Source organism: Eptesicus fuscus, chromosome 4 (genome assembly GCF_027574615.1).
Source record: "Eptesicus fuscus isolate TK198812 chromosome 4, DD_ASM_mEF_20220401, whole genome shotgun sequence".
Taxonomy (NCBI): Eukaryota; Metazoa; Chordata; class Mammalia; order Chiroptera; family Vespertilionidae; genus Eptesicus; species Eptesicus fuscus.
Genome location: NC_072476.1, coordinates 35326796 through 35347102, shown reverse-complemented (window position 1 = coordinate 35347102; position 20307 = coordinate 35326796). Strand labels below are relative to the sequence as shown.

The 20307-nt window shown below is 39.4% G+C and overlaps 1 protein-coding gene and 1 long non-coding RNA gene across 3 annotated transcripts in view; one reads left to right on the top strand and one right to left on the bottom strand.

The window, feature by feature from the left end:
* LOC129148822 (uncharacterized) overlaps window positions 1–14201 on the bottom strand; it is a 50428-nt gene extending 36227 nt beyond the window's left edge. Inside the window, exon 1 of the long non-coding RNA XR_008555795.1 lies at window positions 14063–14201. This is a non-coding gene — a long non-coding RNA (uncharacterized LOC129148822). The remainder of the gene's footprint in view (window positions 1–14062) is intronic.
* SLC12A2 (solute carrier family 12 member 2) overlaps window positions 1–20307 on the top strand; it is a 99751-nt gene that overhangs the window by 48813 nt on the left and 30631 nt on the right. For both annotated transcript variants that reach the window (XR_008555794.1, XM_008141366.3), the window contains exons 8-14: window positions 2933–3060; window positions 3174–3258; window positions 7744–7895; window positions 13035–13142; window positions 14424–14547; window positions 15527–15628; window positions 19397–19552. Coding sequence is in view for 1 of the 2 variants with exons in the window: in XM_008141366.3 (XP_008139588.2) it covers window positions 2933–3060; window positions 3174–3258; window positions 7744–7895; window positions 13035–13142; window positions 14424–14547; window positions 15527–15628; window positions 19397–19552 (855 nt within the window). In the remaining variant the exon portion in view is untranslated. The remainder of the gene's footprint in view (window positions 1–2932; window positions 3061–3173; window positions 3259–7743; window positions 7896–13034; window positions 13143–14423; window positions 14548–15526; window positions 15629–19396; window positions 19553–20307) is intronic.

Below are 20307 nucleotides of genomic sequence, written 5' to 3'. Positions count from 1 at the left end.
CCAGAAATTTGGCCACTTATAAAAGTATCACATAGTTAGCTAGATAAATAATAATTTATATTATATTTAAATAGCACATCTGGGCCTATTTCAGTCTGAGATAAATCTAAATATATTTTGGAATGTGACTTCTTTTTTGGTGGTTGATACTGCTTGGTTCTCCTCTTATTATACTAAGGTGGTTTTGGCAGTAAACAGGTTATACTGATAAACTTGTCAGTTCAAATGACTACCTAATAGGGGGATTCATTTATGCTCTTTTTTCTTTCTGACATGAGAAGTATCTCTCCAGTGCCTCTGCTCTATTCTGGATCCTATTTTACTTTCTCAAAGGCATTTATCCTTTCATAATAGACTCTCACTTTCTTGTATCAAAATTCTCACCTCTATATAAGCTTATAAACTTGCTCTAGTAATTCTCACCCTTGAAATGCTATGGCTTGTCTTTTATTCTCCTCCAGTTATCACCTCATTTCCCAGTTCCCTTTCATAGACGAAGTTCTCACGCCCATATCTTCTCACTTATTTCTTATTCCAGAATAATGTCAAACTTACAGAGAACTTGGAAAATTGATACAATAAATTCTTTATATCCTTCACTTAGATTCACTAATGATGAATGGTTTTATATTGTCTTTTTGCCACATTTGTTTTATTATTTCATATGTATCTACTTATTATTACTATGATGGCTAAAACTTTTAAGAGAAGTTGCAGAAATCATGACTTACCTCTAAACATTGTACTTAATCATGTATCTTCTAAGGAAAAGGACAATTCAAGAAGTTTAACTTTGGCACAATGCTAATATCTATTACTAGAGGCCTGGTGCACGAAATTCTTGCACGGGGGTGTGTGTCCCTTAGCCCAGTCTGCACCCTCTCCAATATGGGACCCCTGGATGGATGTCCGACTTCCCTCTCACAATCCAGGACTGCTGGCTCCCAACTGCTCACCTGCCTGCCTTCCTGATTGCCCTTAACTGCTTCTGCCTGCCAGCCTGATCACCCCCTAACCACTCCCGTCAGCCTGATTGATGCCTAACTGCTCCCCTGCCAGCCTGATTGCCCCTAATTGCCCTCCCCTGCAGGCCTGGTCCCTCCCAACTTCCCTCCCCTGCTCGCCATCTTGTGGTGGCCATCTTGTGTCCACATGGGGGTAGGATCTTTGACCACATAGGAGCAACCGTCTTGTGTGTTGGAGTGATGGTCAATTTGCATAATACTCTTTTATTAGATAGTATAGGGGCCTGGTGCATGGGTGGGGGCCGGCTGGTTTGCCCTGAAGGGTGTCCTGGATCAGGGTGGGGGTTCCCTTGGGGTGTGGGGTGGCCTGAGCAAGGGGCCTGTGGTGGTTTGCTGGTCGGCTACGCCCCCCAGTGACCCAAGTGGAGGCCCTGGGATCTGGGACTTATTTATCTTCTATAATTGAAACTTTGTAGCCTTGAGTGGAGGCCTGGGCCTGCCAGGGTTTGCAGAAAGCTTAGCTTTCCGACATGTTTTTATTCCTGGATTTCTTTTTTAAATTCTGGATATATATAACTACTTATTTGCTGTCTCTCCTACCTAATCCTTTTCAGACTTTAACATCTGAGTATGGTATGTGGAAGACGCCAGGATTTCAATGTTCCGTACCTGCCCCTTTACTTTCTAATATTCTTCTATATTATTTTCCCCTCATAAATTGAACCATTGGAGTAACCTCCTAGTGGGTCTTCCTGCTTCAGATGTTGATGCTGTCGGTCCCTTATCCACACAGCATCCACACAAGCCTTAGTAACATCATGTCATTTGCATGTTCCTAAGCCTACCTTGGCTTTTCATTATAGTTAGGATAAAATCTAAACTAAAATTTTGCATAGTCTTACCCCCACTGATTTTACCAACCTAATTTTATTCTCCACATTACTATGATAAGAGCTTTACATTATTTTAATTCCTCAAAGAACTAAGCCTTTTTCCTACTTCTGGGCCTTCATGTCATTTCTTATTCCTGGTGTAATCTTTTCCCTAATCATCACCTGGCTGATTCTTGTTCAGTAAAGTATCTTTTTAAGTACTGTTTCATTAGTTACATCCTTTAGCCTTCTGTAACCACACTGAGTTAGATTCTCTCATTCTTTATCACAACATCCTGTTTTCATCAGTATATTTACTGCTAATCGTAATGACTTGCTTCTTTACTGACTGTGTAGCTCCCTATTGGGACTCTTTAAATTCCATAAAGGTAAGAACAATGTCTAGTTTCTTGCTATTCTATTTCATGATATAACTAGATGGCTTTAGTACAGGACCTGACACATTGATGCTCATGGATGGGTGGATGGATAAGTAAATGACTGTTAATTGGTTTAGTGTCAGGACCTATCAGTATAGATGGAAACAGTAGGATTAGTTGAAGCTTTCATTGTTGAAATGGAAAGGACCTTTACCTAATTTGCTTAAACTAAAATTATCTGGAAGACCCAAAAATAGCCTCAAAAATTAAAAAAGTTACCACTACAAAATAGAGAAAGCTGTACAGATAGTATTTAAATTGGATGTAAAAAAAAAAAAAAGGTTCCAGATTAGTATGATGTTATTTTGTTTTCATACCTTCTTTCTTATTTCTTTGACCTCTGAGATTGAGGGATTTATCCACGCTTTGATTTACATTTGGACCAGTGATAACAATCAATTTAGAGGTGCTCAAAACTTGAGTATGAAGGTACACAAAACAGTAGGAAATGTCCCAGGTCAGATCATCATTTTGGTGTACACTGTTCCCTCATATAAGAAAAGAAGAAATATGTGAATTAGGAAATATTCAAGAGTTTATCAGTTACTTGAACTGAAGAAATGTCAGGGATCATTCATACCACTTACGCTTGACCTAAATTATTATGGTCTAATCTCCTATCTATTAATTACCAAAAATGTTTTGTTCTCCACAGCTGAAATATTTAATGAGAACTTTGGACCAGATTTTCGAGGGGAAGAGACTTTTTTTTCTGTCTTTGCCATCTTTTTTCCTGCTGCAACTGGTATTCTGGCTGGAGCAAATATCTCAGGTGATCTTGCAGTAAGTACTGTATTGATTTATAGTAAAAAGCACTATATTGATTATATATTTAAAATGGTATACATATATTTATTTTTAAAGGTAGACTTAAAAAAAATCTTCTTGTCTTCTAGGATCCTCAGTCAGCCATACCCAAAGGAACACTCTTAGCCATTTTAATCACTACGGTGGTTTACGTAGGAATTGCAGTATCTGTAGGTAAATAGCTTTACATTTCTTTATATGTTTCAGAAATTTTAGTTATTTTTAAATTCAGAAATATTTCAGTCAAAAGACATGTTGTTGCATATTTTAATTAAAAAACAGTTTATGTAAACTAGTGATTTTATCTAGACATTTTCTAAACCACCAAATGCTCCTCCTCCAGAATTTTAATTAATTATATTAAGTTAGAAAATACATAAAATCTTACCTGCAAACTCTTAAATTTCAGAAATATGTTTATAGACAATATCATTTATATGTAAAAGTAAATGCATTTAACTTTCATCTTTACACATTCTTGAATATTTTTGTTTATGGTGGTTATTTAATGTTTTCTCATAATCCTACTTTATGAGGATTGTTTCAAGACGATTAAGTGCAGTGCCTAGCATTTTTTTTTACCATAAAAACTTATTTTGATGAACAGTACATAGTACATTGAATTAAAAAACTTACCATCTTAGTAAATTGAATTAAAATGGTACTTAACCATTTTACTACATTTATGGATTCACAGCATTTTAGAACTTGAAAGGACTTAAGTGTTCAGCCAATCTCTAAAATAGATGATGGAATTGGAGCTTAGAGATTTCACTACTAAGGATAACTGGTGCTTGCTTTATAGAATTGCTTTCATAGTAAAGTGGTTTTGGTTTGTGTGTTTTTAAAATAAAGTCTTTAAAGGCTATTTATAATAGTAGGTTCTTTAACTAAACATTCTACTCTAGAAAAAAATTAAATAACTATTAACACATATAATTTGCATGCAGTGATTAAAGGAATTGTCTCAAATTAATTATACTTCCATTAAAGTGTATACTTTACCCAGGAAACATATCTTTGAAATGTAAGCATTACTTTTAATGTATAAACTCTAATTCAAATTTTATAGTTAAATGTTTTAAGCATATTGCAAAAGTAAATCTTATTTTAATACCAATTTATAGAATCACAAATTCTAAATTCATAGACTATAGATTAAAGTTTCCATAGTATTTCAGTAAGAAAATTTCATTTTTGCTGTACATTCAGTCATTTTTGGGAAGTCCTGACAGAACTTTGTTTACAAACTCTTCTGCTAATTTTTATAAATGTAATATTGAAATATCAGTTAATGAGAGTTGGAAAAGCCAATAATCAGTATTATTGTAGCAGGTTAAACTAAAATTTAAAAAAGGAATTAGATTTCATTTAGCCTTAAAATCCATAGATAAATCTAATTTTTAAAAAACAAATAAATTATATGCTATTTGTAATCTTACCAAAATATTTTTTGTTTCCTTAAAAGTTTCTACCTAGCATTCTTGTATATTCTATACATAAGCTAAAGAAAATTTAGTTTTAATTTAACAAATAATTATATTTTAAATTGGAAATGAATTTGTTAAAGCAGATAAGTGTTTTCTGTTTGTTTCTGACCCTCTAACACTACTGGTCCACATACTCATTTTATTCTGCCTACATTAGCCCTTGGAGCAATAGAATAGCCCTTTCTCCCTGGTCTTCAGTGGCTGAACCAGTAAAGGTTGCCTCTACACCAGTGATTGGGTAATTAGTTCAAAGCAATGAAGCTTTTTCCCCCAAAACTTATTTTGGAATATGAAACACAAAAAACACATAAAAGCATAACTGCTTTAGGCATATTCAGGGTTCAGTTCTCCCCTCAGTCCCTATGGTTTCAGAAGTACCTTTAAGGAAACATGGTTTTTCAAACACTGCTCTGAAAGTTAGATGAAGAAATCCTATCTAATGAAAGAGTAATACGCAAATTGACCATCACTCCAACACACAAGATGGCTGCCCCCATGTGGACACAAGTTGGCCACCACAAGATGGCCAGCAGGGGAGGGCATTTGGGAGGGACCAGGCCTGCAAGGGAGGGCAGTTGTGGGCCATCAGGCCAGCAGGGGAGAACAGTTTGGGGGGACAAGGCCTGCAGGGGAGGGCAGTTGGGGGGGACCAGGCCTGCAGTGGAGGGCAGTTAGGGGGGACCAGGCCTGCAGGGGAGGGCAGTTAGGGGTGAGCAGGGGAGGGCAGTTAGGGGCAATCAGGCTGGCAGGGGAGCAGTTAGGCATCAATCAGGCTGACAGGGGAGTGGTTAGAGGGGGATCAGGCTGGCGGGCAGAAGCGGTTAGAGGCAATCAGGCAGGCAGGCAGGCGAGCAGTTGGGAGCCAGCAGTCCTGCATTGTGAGAGGGATGTCCAACTGAGCATTTAGGCCAGATCCTAGTAGGATATTACTCCCTAGTAGGATCGGGCCTAACACGCAGTTGGAATCCCTCAAAGGGTCCCAGATTGGAGAGGGTGCAGGCTGGGTTGAGGGACACCCCCCACCGTGCAGGAATTTCGTGCACTGGGCGGGCCTCTAGTCCTACCTAATAATAGACAAATATGCAAATTGACCATACCTCGGACACACCCACAAGCCATGCCCACCATCCAATCAGAGTGAGTATGCAAATTAACCCAAACCAAGATGGCTACAGCCACAGAGAGCAAGGTTTCCTAGGTAACAGAGGAAGCCAAGCTTTCTGCCTGCCCTTGCCAGGCCTAAGCCTCCACTCAAGCTACAAAGTTTCAATTATAGAAAGTAAACAAATTAAAACAAATGGCGGCAGGATGGAGCTTGAGAGAGCAGGCCAGGGTTGCCGCTGGCAACAGGGGAAGCAAAGCTTTCTGCACACCCTGGCGGGGCCCACCCGCTTAAGGCAACAAAGTTTCAATTATAACCCCAACACAAATGGCTGCCGGCCTCGGAGGGAGCCCCAGGCTTGGCTCCGCTCCAGGCTACAAAGTTTCAATTGTAGAAGGAAAATAAATTCCAGATACCAGGGCCTCGGCTTGGGTTGCCACGGGGCATGGCTGGCCTGCAAACCACCACAGGCCCCTTCGCTCAGGCTGCCCCACTCCCCAAGGAAACCCCCACCTGATCCGGGACACCCTTCAGGGCAAACCAGCTGGCCCCCACCCCTGTACCAGGCCTCTATCCTATCTAATAAAAGAGTAATATGCAGATTGATCATCACTGCAACACACAATATAGCTGCCCCCATGTGGTAAAGATCCTGCCCCCATGTGGTAAAGATCCTGTCCCCATGTGGACACAAGATGGCCACCACAAGATGGCCAGCAGGAGAGGGCAGTTGGGAGGCACCCGGCCTGCAAGGGAGGGCAGTTGAGAAGGACCAGGCCTGCAAGGGAGGGTAGTTGGAGGTGATCAACCCTGCAGGAGAGGGCAGTTAGGGGTGACCAGGCCGGCAGAGGAGGGAAGTTGGGGGCAAACAGGCTGGCAGCAGAGTGGTTAGGGGGTGATAGGCTGGCAGGCAGAAGCGGTTAGGGGCAATCAGGAAGGCAGGCAGGCAAGCAGTTGGGAGCCAGCAGTCCTGGATTGTGAGAGGGATGTCCGACTGCCCGTTTAGACATCCCTTGAGGGGTCCCATATTGGAGAGGGTACAGGCTGGGCTGAGGGACAACCCCCCTCCGTGCACGAATTTTGTGCACCGGGCCTCTAGTTTAAGAATAAAGAACAATGCATAGCTCTTGCTGGTATGGCTCAGTGGGTTTAGTGTTGCCCCATGCATCAAAAGGTCACAGGTTCAATTCCTGGTCACAGCACTTGCCCAGGTTTTGGGTTTGGTCCCCGGTCAGGGTGCCTATCTTTCTCTCTCTACCTCTCCCATCCTCTCTCTCTTTAAAAAAGAAAGAAAGAAAAGAACTATGTGTAGTCGTTTAGTCATTAAAATATTCTTCCCTTTATTGTTCAGTTTTTGCTATAATGCCTTATATATGATCAGATAGTAGTGTTAAAATGCTTCAAAAGTAAAATTATATGAGGTCTAAGGAACAATTATTACTTACTATGCATCATGTTATTTCAAATAATAAATTTCTTCAAGAAAACATTTACAATTTTTATTATGGGAGTTTTCAATTTTGCACAAAAGTAGAGAGAGTTTTCTAATGAGCCCAATATAACTATTATCCAGCTTCAAAAAAGTTTTCAAGAATTATTAGTACATGGTTAATCTTGTTTCATCTATATCCATTCACTCTGCCCTAAAGGTTATTTTTAAGCAAACCTGAGATACCATATATTTTCAAGTATTTGAAGTATAGGAAAATATCTCTGCCATGTGGAACTCTTTCAACACAAGGTTTTTATATTTGCTTAAGGACATATTAACCAAATAGGCCAGGGAATAGTTTTCCTAATATACCATTTATAAAGAACTATATTTTATAAGCTTGTTAAGTGTATATGTGTAAATACTACTCAGTTCCATTTCACTAAAATATTGGGGACAATGATGCTTTCCCAATTCTGTTCCACATAAAGCTATCTTAACTGTAAATGCAGTGTATGCTAATATAAGCAAGTTTATATGCAGTCAGTATCATAATTTCTTTATGGGTATATGTAATTTGAAATGAATATAAACATTAGCTATATTATTTGTTCTCATTGTCGCTTGTGCTTCAGGTTCTTGTGTTGTTCGGGATGCCACCGGGAACATTAACGATACTATCGTGACAGAGCTAACAAATTGTACTTCTGCAGCCTGCAAATTAAACTTTGACTTTTCTTATTGTGAAAGCAATCCTTGTTCCTATGGCCTAATGAATAACTTCCAGGTGAGCATTAAATTTATGTTATAACACATTCTATATTTATCTAGAGGTCAGACTACTATCAAATCTGACCATTCAGAGTACAGCAGTAACTTAGAAAGGAGGACTGTTTTTATATTATATCTAGATTTTTTTTAAAAAAGACTATAGGTAACTAATTGGACAAACAGAAAAATATGAAAAGGTAAAATCTGAAGCCATTCAAGAGCAGAAGGACCCCCAAGGGTAATACTAAGAGTATAATATATGTAGTATACTGTTTCAGATAGGAAGGAAGCAAGCATAACACATGGTTATGTTTGCTGAACCTATTTCTGGATTCTCTGTTCCATTGATCTGTCTGTTTATTCCTCCACCAATGCCATACATTATTGATTACTGTAGTTATATAAGTCTTAAAGTCAGATTGATTGATTTTTCCCATTTTATCCTTTTTCAAAATTGTTTTAGCTATTTTAGTTCCCTTTGCTTTTCCATATAAATTTTAGTATAATCTTATGTTTTTATTCTATTTGCAAAAAGTCCATTAAACCCTATTAAACTTGTGTATCAATTTGGGGGAGCACTGACATATTTATACTATGTTGAGTGTTCCAATCCCTGAACACAGTATACTTTTCCATTTACTTAGAACTTCTTTGATTTCTTTCATTAGCATTGTGTAGTTTTCAGAATATAAGCCTTGTACATATTTTGTTAGATATACACCTAAGTATTTAATTTTTATTTTGAGCAGTTTAAATCCATACTAACCGAAATGAGTTTAGTTTTCTAATTAAAGTTATCTCAATTGCTTTAAATATAAATACCCCTTTAAAAGTTCTGGTCATTTTTTTTTAATAAAAGTTACAGGATTTTAGAAATGGAGAATAGGTTATATAAAAGGAGAAGGATCCCTAACCACTTAGCCTGAGTGGATAGAGCACTGGCCTGTGGACCGAAGGGTCCTGAGTTCAATTCTGGTCAAAGGCATGTACCTCTCGGTTGCAGGCTCCTCCTCACTGGGCTGTGTGCAGTAGGCAACCAATTGATGTGTTTCTTTCACCTTGATATTTCTGTCTTTCTCTCTCCCTTCCACTCTCTCTAAAAATCAATGGAAAAATATCCTCGGGTGAGGATTAAACAAAATAATAAAAAAATATAAAAGGAGAAGGAATTACTAAGATAATTTTGAGAGTTGCTTGATAAGTCATAGAATGCTAGAAGGAAAAGTAACACAAAGATGTAATAGATTCAGGGGACTAAAACATCTATTTTTATAATAGATATAAATTTTTACAATAGATGGTTCTACTAATTCAAAGTAAAAAATAAAAATTTTGCTTCCTAGTGTTTTTGCAATATTATGTAAATACATTAAACAGAATAATTGAGGATTTAATATATTTCAGAAAAGTATAAATTTTATGTAGAATATATAAATTTTTTTATCAAAAATTTGGGACTTAAATTTTTAATGGCCTTGTTTTTATTTTCTATTGTATCATTTCGAGCAATTGACTGCACTTTCTGTGATTGTAAATATTGAACCCAATTATGTAACAGAAGTTTGTTTTTGCTAGTCACAAGACTAGGCAAAATTATAGGAATGAAAGAAAGTATTCATGTCCAGCTAATGATTCAGGCCAATTCTGACATTGATATTGTGTATGAAAGGCACAAATGTTGGTCTCTGCCCAGTGACTGAAATGCCAATCAGATTTCTGTGCTGCTGCCTTAAAATAGCAAAGTACATTGTCTTTATCAAGTCTAGTATGGACTCATTCAAATAAAGAGGAGTTTTGTATGCATAAATCTGATTTTCTAATTAATAGAAATGAGAGAGAGTGAGAGAGAGATTGCCTCCAAGTACGTGCCCCTACCGGGACTGAACCTGCAATCTAAGTAGGTGCCCTCACACTGGGAATCAAACCTGAAACAACACTCTAACCAACTCAGCCACACCTGCCAGGGCTCAATTTGGTATTTTGACAAATTTCAAAGATGAAGAAAGAACAGTGCAATGAATATCTGTGTACCTACCCTTCATTTATATTTACTAGTTGTTTATATTTTGCCCCATTGCTTATTTTTCTATGTATGTATATTATTTCTCTCCTCAAACATCCTATATAATAAAAGCCTAATATGCTAAGTGTCCGGTTGTCGTGTTGTCCATTCAAACAATCAAAGCGTAACATGCTAATGATATGCTAAGGCCGCTCAATTGCTCACTATGACATGCACTGACCACCACGGGGCAGATGCTCCGACTGGTAGGTTAGCTTGCTGCTGGGGTCTGGCCGATCGGAACTGAGCAAGATGGGCCGGACACGCCCTGGAGCCCTCCTGTGGTCCCTCCCCGGCTGGCCAACCTCCAGCATCCCTCCTCAGCCACGATGGTGCACTGGTGGGGTCCCTTGGCCTGGCCTGTGCCCTCTCACAATCTGGGACCCCTCGGGGGATGTCGGAGAGCCAGTTTTGGCCCAATCCCACAGGCCAGGCTGAGGGACCCCCCCCACTGGTGCACAAACTTGTGCACCAGGCCTCTATTATAAGAATGAATTGTAGACACTGCAACATGACAGTCACTTTGAAGTATTTAAAACATTCTGTACAAGCCCAGTACAATTATCCCATTCAGGCAATTTAATGTTGATGAAATACTTTTATTTAAACATACCATATTCATATTTCCCTGCTTGTCCCACAAATATCATTTACAGCTATTTTTCCCACATTAAGGATCCAAACAGGGATCATCATGCATGGCAGTTAGTTACCATGTTATTTTAAAATCCTTTAACCTAGAGGAGATCCCAGTTTGCCTATTTTAATCTTTCAGTATGCTGACATTTTGAAGAGTTAGGGCACGTTGTTCTGCATTGTACCCCTTAGTTTGGATTTATCTGATTGTCTTATGATCTAAATCATCTATGCATTAAAAAAAATACTTCATTATGGGAAAATGTTTGAACACATACAAAGATAGGGAAAGCAAAACAAACACACACAAAAAATCAAAAAGCATCATAATCAATACCCATCTATTATCTTAACATCCAAACAATAAACAACCTTCCTGATGGAAGTATATCACATCACCTTGAAATATTCTTGCCAGAAAATTTGTACTTCAATCTGATTAATTCAATATCTACTTAGCAGTTGACTAAAATTCAGAGGTGAGAAGAAACAGATTAAACAACAAATTGGAAATGCAGTCAGCAAAGCCAGAGTGGGGGTGGGGACGGATTTATAGGAGAAATGACATAAAAATAATAAAATGTAAAGGAAAAGATGAACCTGCAGATTTAAAGAGACTTTTAAGAGACACATTAAATGTAAAGTATAATCTTTTTGCCAATCTTGATTTGCATAAACCAGTTTGAAAAGCAAGAGAAGAAGGACAGTTTGGGAAATTTGAATGCTGTGTGGCTATTTGGTGCTGTAAAGAAATTATTTAGTTTTGCCGAAACCAGTTTGGCTCAGTGGATAGAGCGTCGGTCTGAGGACTGAGGGGGTCCCAGGTTCGATTCCGGTCAAGGGCATGTACATTGGTTGCGGGCACATCCCTGGTGGGGGTGTGCAGGAGGCAGCTGATGTTTCTCTCTCATCGATGTTTCTAGCTCTCTGTCCCTCTCCCTTCCTCTCTGTAAAAAATCAATAAAATATATTAAAAAAAAGAAATTATTTAGTTTTTAAGTGGTGACAGTGGCTTTGCAGTTACAGGTTTTAAAAGTTCTTACCCATCTATATATATAAAAGCCTAAGCGACTATCTGGCCATTCAAACAGTAACTATGATGCGCACTGACCACCAGGGCAGACGCTCAACACACAGGCATGGAAACATGAAACAAACTTACAAATCTCAGAGGGAAAGCAGGAGGAGAAAGGGTGGGAAGAGATTAACCAAAGATCTTATATGCATACTAGAGTCCCGGTGCACGGATTGTGCACTGGTGGGGTTCCTCAGCCTGGCCTGCGGGGATCAGGCCAAAACTGGCTCTCCAACATCCTGAGGGGTCCCAGATTGTGAGAGGAATCAGGCTCCCTCTTCTCCCAATAAAATGTCACTTTCTCTCTGTATCTGTCTGTCTTTCTTCTTTCATCTCACTTTACCCTAAGTTTGGCGGTAACTGACCACTTGTAGGCATTTAACTGCAAAATGTAATTATTTAGCAAACAGGATTTACTTAGCCTGGAATCTAGTTGGCCTGGGGCAGGATCCTGCTCAATATAGGCTCCCACCCAGACCCTTCTGCTCAGGTGGAGCCCTGTGGCGGCAGGAACCTCCTTCTTCCCACCTGAGCTGCTCCTTCACCTCCTTCCCTCCCTGGAGGTTGCCCACTGGTGCTACTGTCCACCCAGAATGAGGAAAGCCACGTCCAAGACTGGTAGTGGGAAAATTTGCTGCCTCCGCTGGAAATCGATATTAAGTGAATGGGCTGTCGTGGGCTGCAGCCAGTAGGTCCTGCATGTCTCATCATTTAGCTAATTGAATTGAAAAGTTTCTGTAAGTGCCAGACCCATGACCTCTGCAATGGGCTAGAGGCCTGATGGGGAGCAAGACCCAAAGCGGGGAGCTAGTGAGGTCCCTCGGCCTGGCCTGCAGGGATCAGGCCAAAATCGGCTCTCCGACATCCCCTGAGAGGGTCCTAAGTTGTGAGAGGGCGATTCTTGGGTGACACACGCTGGGATCGGGCTCTCTCCTCTCTGATTCCGGGTGCATCACTAAAGAACCGTAGCTGCCAAGTCACTGCAGCTCGGCAGCTCCTGCGTTGAGTGTCTGCCCCCTGATGGTCAGTGCATGTCATAGCTACCAGTCGGCCAGTTGCTTAGGCTTTTATATACTAGTATATAGATGATATCTGTAGTTTGATTCACAATAATGTGCAGATTGGCCCTGAGTAGGTCATTGTTGAAACTGGGTAATGGATCCTTGGTGGCTCAATATGCTCTTCTCTCTGTCATTATGTGTCTGCAATTTTATAAAAGTTTTTAAGGTAAGAGCTAGTGGTAGATCTATTTCTGAATTTGTAATGCCCATAACAATTTATTACTGTCTCCTTCATTAGAATAATGATGTATAGTATTGTGTTCTTTTCTTAATTGTTTTTTAAGACTTATTTTTCCATTTTATCCCTTTTTTTTTTTTAAGGTAATGAGCATGGTGTCAGGATTTGCTCCATTGATTTCTGCAGGTATCTTTTCAGCCACTCTTTCTTCTGCATTAGCATCCCTTGTGAGTGCTCCCAAAATATTTCAGGTAAGTACTTTCACATTACAATCTTTATTAAAGGAGAGTTTAGGTAATATAATCTGAGATTGTTAATATTTTTAAATTAATTGCTTCTGTCAGTCCCAAATGTATATTATCACACACACACACATCAACCAGTATATTTAATTTTATGCATATGATGTGAATATATATATATATTTGAATATATTTATATAACATTTATGCATTTTCATACTGTTAGAACACTACACTCTTTCTGGAAGTAGTAATGAATTTTTGCTTTTTTGGACATTTTCTGTTAGTATAAATTTTCATAACGTTGTACCAAAGATAAGGAGTACGGTCCAAGACCATAAATCAGAAGAATTAAAGTATCTTGTTTCCAATAGCAATACGCCAACCTAAATGTTTTATTTTACAGATGTTTGGATACCTAATAGGTGCTACACATTGAGTGTAATGATGAATGAGATAGATATTATCTCCCATGAATAGCTGATACTGAATAGGAAATAATTTTTTATTACTAAAATCAACAAAATGTTGATTCTGCAGCTTTGTTTTTAATGTTGTAGTTGTAGGCAGTTAGTACAGTAAAGATGCAGGATATCTTTTTTAAAAGTTTTCAGGCCCTGGCCAGTTTGGGTCAGTGGTTAGAGTGTTGACCCAAGGATTGAAGGTTCAATTCTGGTCAAGGGCACGTCTCAGTTGCAGGCTGAGTCCCTGGCCCCAGTCAGAGTACATGTGGGAGGCAACCAATCAATGTCTCTCTTACATAGATGCTGCTGTCTCTTTGTACCTCTCCCTCTCTTCCATTCTCTCTAAAAGTCAAGGAGAAAATATCCTTGGGTGAGGATTAACAAAAACACACACACAAAGAACCTCAACCAGTTTCTAGTATTGTTTTAAGAAAAATAATTAAGTTCTGTAATTAGGATTCTTACCTGCTTTAAGTCTAGCATTTGGACTTGTTGTAAAGCAGTTCCCATCTCTGTCATACTTCTCAAGCTTCTAACTTTCTCCTATTTGTATGCCTTTTTTTCTGATTCCTTCTTCATAAAAGAATTTCAGCATGGGGAGTGAATAAGGTGGATAAAAACTTCTGGTATTCTATATTCTTTCTGATTCTTAAAATGTGTGACTCTCCTGTACAGTATGCAGGTGAAGCAGTATGAGCTAGGGAAATCAAAAGGACAAAGAATTAGAAATATGGGCTCCATTCCTGACTAACCAGTTGTAACTGTAAGCAAATCTGTGTGTCTAATTTAGAAATGTTTCATTTTATTGTTTACATTTCTTCATTAGGCTCTATGCAAGGACAACATCTACCCAGCTTTCCAGATGTTTGCTAAAGGTTATGGGAAAAATAACGAACCTCTTCGTGGTTACATCTTAACATTCTTAATTGCACTTGGATTCATCTTAATTGGTTAGTCAAATAAATGATGTGCTAATGTAGATTTTGGTGCATTTATAATGTTAGCTCTAAACAATGTTACTTTGCCTAGTTTCTGATCAAAAGAAAGAGTGTTTAAAAATACTGCAAATAATACCACTCAATACATACTTTCTTAAATTTTTACTATCACTGAGTCCCTATTAGGGGTAGAAAGAACTGTTAGGTTCTTGTCCCTAAAAAAATTCAATAATAGCATAAAGAAAAGGATTTCAGCATCTCCCCTAAAAGTGGGGCCTCCTCTTACCTGCCCTTTGCCTCTGATCACCAGTCCATTCGACTTTTATTAAAAGTCTGATTATACTACCAGGTGTGGAAACTAACTCTCATGTAATGTTAGGTATGTATTTGGTATACTGCTTTTTGAGAACAAGTTGACAACATTTAGTAAAATTTCCCTAAATTCAGCAATTCTCTTTAGGGGAATGTACCTTACAGAAACTTGCATTTATGCCCATATATAAAAATGTTTATAGTGTAAATTATAATAGTAAAAAATGGAAGCAACCTGAATACCTATCAGTGGAAGAACAAAACTACAGAAAAATATTTAGCAGTAAAAAAGAATGAACTTGGTTTTCATATATCAATATGGATAAACTTCAAATATAGAAAGTGTAAAGTCAAATTGCATCTAACTTTTAAAACACCCAAACATTACTGCATAATACTGATTGACTATGTATGTAGTAAAACTATATAGCCTTGGAATAAGAATATACCAGTTTTGGAAGAGTGATGTATACAGGGGGTTTCAACAGTACATTTCAGATTTGATTTCTGAAAAGTAAAGTACATGAAGTATATATACATGGCAAAATGTAGTTATTAAATCTAAATGGCCAGCATAGGAATAGCTTTATGCCATTATCTGAAGTTTTGAAATAATTCGTAATTTTGAAAAGTTAAAAATGTCTAATATGTCAGTAAATATGCCTTGTTTCTTTTGCAGCTGAACTGAATGTTATTGCTCCAATTATCTCTAACTTCTTCCTTGCATCCTATGCCCTGATCAATTTTTCAGTATTCCATGCATCACTTGCAAAATCTCCAGGTGATTTTATACTTTTAAAAAGTTTTTTAAATGTAATATCTTTGATTTTAGAGGAAATAAAACTAACACATTTTAAAAAATAGTATGTGTGGGATTAGCTCATTAATGCTCAGTCTGCCTTTATAATTGAATTAAATTGAATATTCAAAGATCTCTTTATTGTGAAGTTTACTGGTAATATTCTGTATTTTGTTTTAAAAATCTGAACAGCACTGTGAAAGACTTTTTTGTTGTTGTTGTTGTTTGTTTGTTTATCTGCTTTGTCTTTCAGTTCTAAGAATATTATAATACTAGGGACTCAGTGCACGAATTCGTGCACCTTGAAAGGAACTGTGGGCCACAAGGCTGCAGTGGGCACAGAGGCGGGTCTCAGCCGACCCCTCCTGCCGCGGCCCCTGGCCCCATCTGCCGACAGCCCCACTCCCGCCACCACTGCTCCCATGCGCTGATAGTGTGGAGCAATTAGGGTTGGCGCCATCAGTGGGTGCGAGTGGCAGCTGCTGCCCCCATCGCCCCTCAGGAGCCAGGGGAGGTAGAGAAGCCCTCAGGGGCAATCAGGGCCGGCAGCTGCTGCTTGCACCTGCTGATGGCGCTGAGCGATTGAGACCGGTGCCAGGGGCTGGCAGTGGGTGTGAGCAGCAGCTCTGGTGATAGCAGCAGGTGCAAGTGGGGCCATCGCTGGCAGCGGGTATGAGAGGCAGCTGCTGGCCCCAATCACCCCTCAGGAGCTGGGGGAGGTGGAGAAACCCTGAGGGGCGATTGGAGCCGGCAGCGGGTGCAAGCGGCAGCTCCAGCTGGCACCAGCAGCAGATGCAAGCACCAGGCAGGACCACGGCACGCGGGAGCAAAGAATTTTCAGTAACCACCAGAGGCTCAGCCCAATGACAGCGACTGGCACCCTGCCTTGGTCTGGTGGCCCCCCGCCCCTCTCACCCACCACGGCCAACGCCCGCCATGTTCCACATACATCCCATGGTGGTCAGCGCATGTCATAGCAACTAGTTTGGTTGTTCCTCCATTCAGTCTATTTGCACATTAGGGTTTTATCCTATGTAATAAAAGAGTAATATGCAAATTGACTGTACCTCTGCTACGCTCACAAGCCATGCCCACCAGCCAATCTGGAGTGAGTATGCAAATTAACCCAACCAAGATGGCTGCGGCAGGGAGCGAGCAGGAGGCTTGGGTTTCCCGGGCGATGGAGGAAGCCAAACTTTCTGCCCGCTCTGGACGGCCGTGGACTCCACTTAAGGCTACAAAGTTTCAATTATAGAAGATAAATAAATCCCCAAAAAATGGCAGCAGCCACGGAGCTGGAGAGGGCAGGAGGCTAGGGTTTCCCCGGCGATGGAGGAAGCCAAGCTTTCTTCCTGCCCTGGCCTGCCCTGCCTCCTCTCAAGGCTACAAAGTTTCAATTGTAGAAGATAAGTAAATCCCAGATACCAGGGCCTCTGCATGGGTCACCAGGAGGTGTGGCCAGATTGCAAACCACCACAGGCCCCTTGCCAAGGCCGCCCCACACCCCAAGGGAACCGCCCACCCTGATCCGTGACACCCTTCAGGGAAAACCAGCCAGTCCCCACCCCATGCATCAGGCCTCTATCCTATCTAATAAAAGGGTAATATGCAAATTGACTGTCACTCCAACACAAGATGGCTGCCCCCCAGGTGGACACAAGATGGCCAGCAGAGGAGGGCAGTTGTGAGGGACCAGGCCTGCAAGGGAGGGCAGTTGTGGGCGATCAGGCCAGCAGGAGAAGGCAGTTGGGAGCAGTAAGGCCAGGAGGGGAGGGCAGTTGTGAGGGACCAGGCCTGCAAGGGAGGGCAGTTGGGGAGGACCAGGTCTGCAGGGGAGGGCAGTTAGGCATCAATCAGGCTGGCAGGAGAGTGGTTAGGGGGTGATCAGACTGGCAGGCAGAAGTGGTTAGGAGCAATCAGGAAGGCAGGTAGGCGAGCAGTTGGGAGCCAGCAGTCCTGGATTGTGAGAGGTATGTCCAGCTGCCCGTTTAGGCCCGATCCTACCGAGATCAGGCCTAAACGGGCAGTTGGACATCCCTTGAGGCGTCCCAGATTGGAGAGGATGCAGGCTGGGCTGAGGGACACACACCCCCGTGCACGAATTTTGTGCACTGGGCCTTTAGTATTATATGAATAGTTAACCTTTCCAGAAATACTTTTAACGCAGTGAATTCTATGGAGTTCTTTTATAGGAGGTCTTTATCAACTGAAAATACTTTGTTAGGGGATTTTTGTTATAAACCATGACACCAGTTGGACCTCGGAAGGAAATGAAACAACAAAAGTAATGTTCCTTTTAGGGAAAAATCCTCTCAGAATAGGAAAGAATAAAGTATGGAAACTTAGAACATGAATACCTTAGTTTTGTATTTTTATTTCAAGAATATAAATTTTAGAGATGGGTGTGGCTATAAAAGTGTAACACAGGGATCTTTGTGTTGGACTTTTTAATTTTATTTTTTTAATATATTTTATTGATTTTTTACAGTGAGGAAGGGATAGGGATAGAGAGTTAGAAACAGAGAGAGAAACATCGATCAGCTGCCTCCTGCACACCCCCTACTGGGGATGTGCCCACAACCAAGGTACATGCCCTTGACTGGAATCAAACCTAGGACCTTTCAGTCCACAGGCCAACACTCTATCCACTGAACCAAACCAGTTTTGGCTATTTTTATTTTATTTTTTAAAATATATTTTATTGATTTTTTTTACAGAGAGGAAGGGAGAGGGAGAGGGATAGAGAATTAGAAACATCAATCAGCTGCCTCCTGCACACTCCCTACTGGGGATGTTCCCGCAACCAAGGTACATGTCCTTGACCAGAATCGAACCAGGGACCCTTCAGTCCGCAGGCTGACACTCTATCCACTGAGCCAAACCGGTTAGGGCTGTGTTGGACTTTTAAAAATATATATATTTATTAAATTAAAACTCGGCTTTAATTTGAATGTATGAATACCAATATCTTAGTTGTGAAGTTATAGTATCATTGTGCAAGATGTTATAATTGGGAGAAACAAGGTAAGGGTAACTGGAATCTATTATTTCTTAGAACTCTGTGAATTAATAATTATCTCAAAATTAAAAGTTTAATTTTAAAAACATTATAAATTGTATAGAACAGATTTAACAATAATAGTTTTGCCTATGGAACTAACTATGAATGAACATTTTAAAACATGGTCTTCAACATTTTCTAGGGTGAAGCTTAATTCATAAATAATTCACCAAATGGGAAGATATGTTTCTATTATTAACTCTTAGGTGTGTTGTGTTGTTGTTGTTTTTAGGAACAGTAAATGAATTTTTAACAATGCTCAAGAACATTTTGTTCAAACTGGTTGGTATATTCATTAGAATATGGATATGTCTCATACTAAAAATCAAGAAAGAAAACCACCACACTATTTAGGACTCAATTTAAACTTCTTTTTGAAAACCGTCTTTAGTTTTAAGTGTTTACTGTGGAAGGCTGATTTACACTTTTTTTGGGTAAAGAGTTTACTGGATACAGAACTAGTAAGATAAAATAATGTGGAAGTAAATAGGTGTGCCCTTTTCATGGCCATCAAGAATTATGAAATCATGATCTATGGTCTATGACTTTACTGTTATGTTTAAAGCCCTCTCTTGGAGCAGCCATAACTTTCATATGAAAGTTATTTTTTGCATACATATGAACTATTGTCTAAAGCAGATGAGGTATGTGACTGACTTGTATTTATCTATTTTATTTGTTATTGACAGGATGGCGTCCTGCATTCAAATACTACAATATGTGGATATCGCTTATTGGAGCAATTCTTTGTTGCATAGTGATGTTTGTCATTAATTGGTGGGCTGCATTGCTGACATATGTGATAGTCCTTGGGCTATATATTTATGTTACCTATAAGAAGCCAGGTCAGTAACCTTTCTATTTAGTATTTCAAGCTAGAAACACCTAGAAGTTCTTTGTTATTTTCCATATCTAAGCATTATCTGATATATAATTAAATGGTACTTTGTATAGCCAAATTGGTCAGGGCTGTATAAAACTTCAAATATTTTATTTCCAAATACATGTAGTTTTAATGAAAGAATTGCAACATTTTATTCTATGGAATTCCATTCTTTCCAATAAATTAAATTTAATCTTATTTGTAGAAATATAACAAATTCATATATTTAACATTCTGTTGCACTCAACAGATTTTAAAATTATTATTTGAAAGGATTAGATTTGCAGTACGATGGTCTTAGGTGACCCTGTGAAAGGGGTCGCGACCCACAGATATCGAACCGCTGCTGTAGAGCCTAAGACCATCGGAAAACACAGATATTTACATTACGATTCATTAACAGTAGCAAAATTACAGTTATGAAGTAGCAACGAAAATAATTTTATGGTTGGGGGTCACCACAACATGAGGAACTGTATTAAAGGGTCGCGGCATTAGAAAGGTTGAGAACCACTGCTCTAAAGTAACAAATGCCTAAAATCATTTGTGTTTAGGCTGTTTATCAATCAGAAAAAAAAATTTGCCTATTAAAATAACTTAAAACTGTTAAGTACTATAAATAACATTTGGAGAGCTGCCTCTTTTCCTTTTAACCTTTGGCAATACAAACAATAATTTTAAAATGTTTCCTTTATTTATAAAAGACTTGAATTGTAC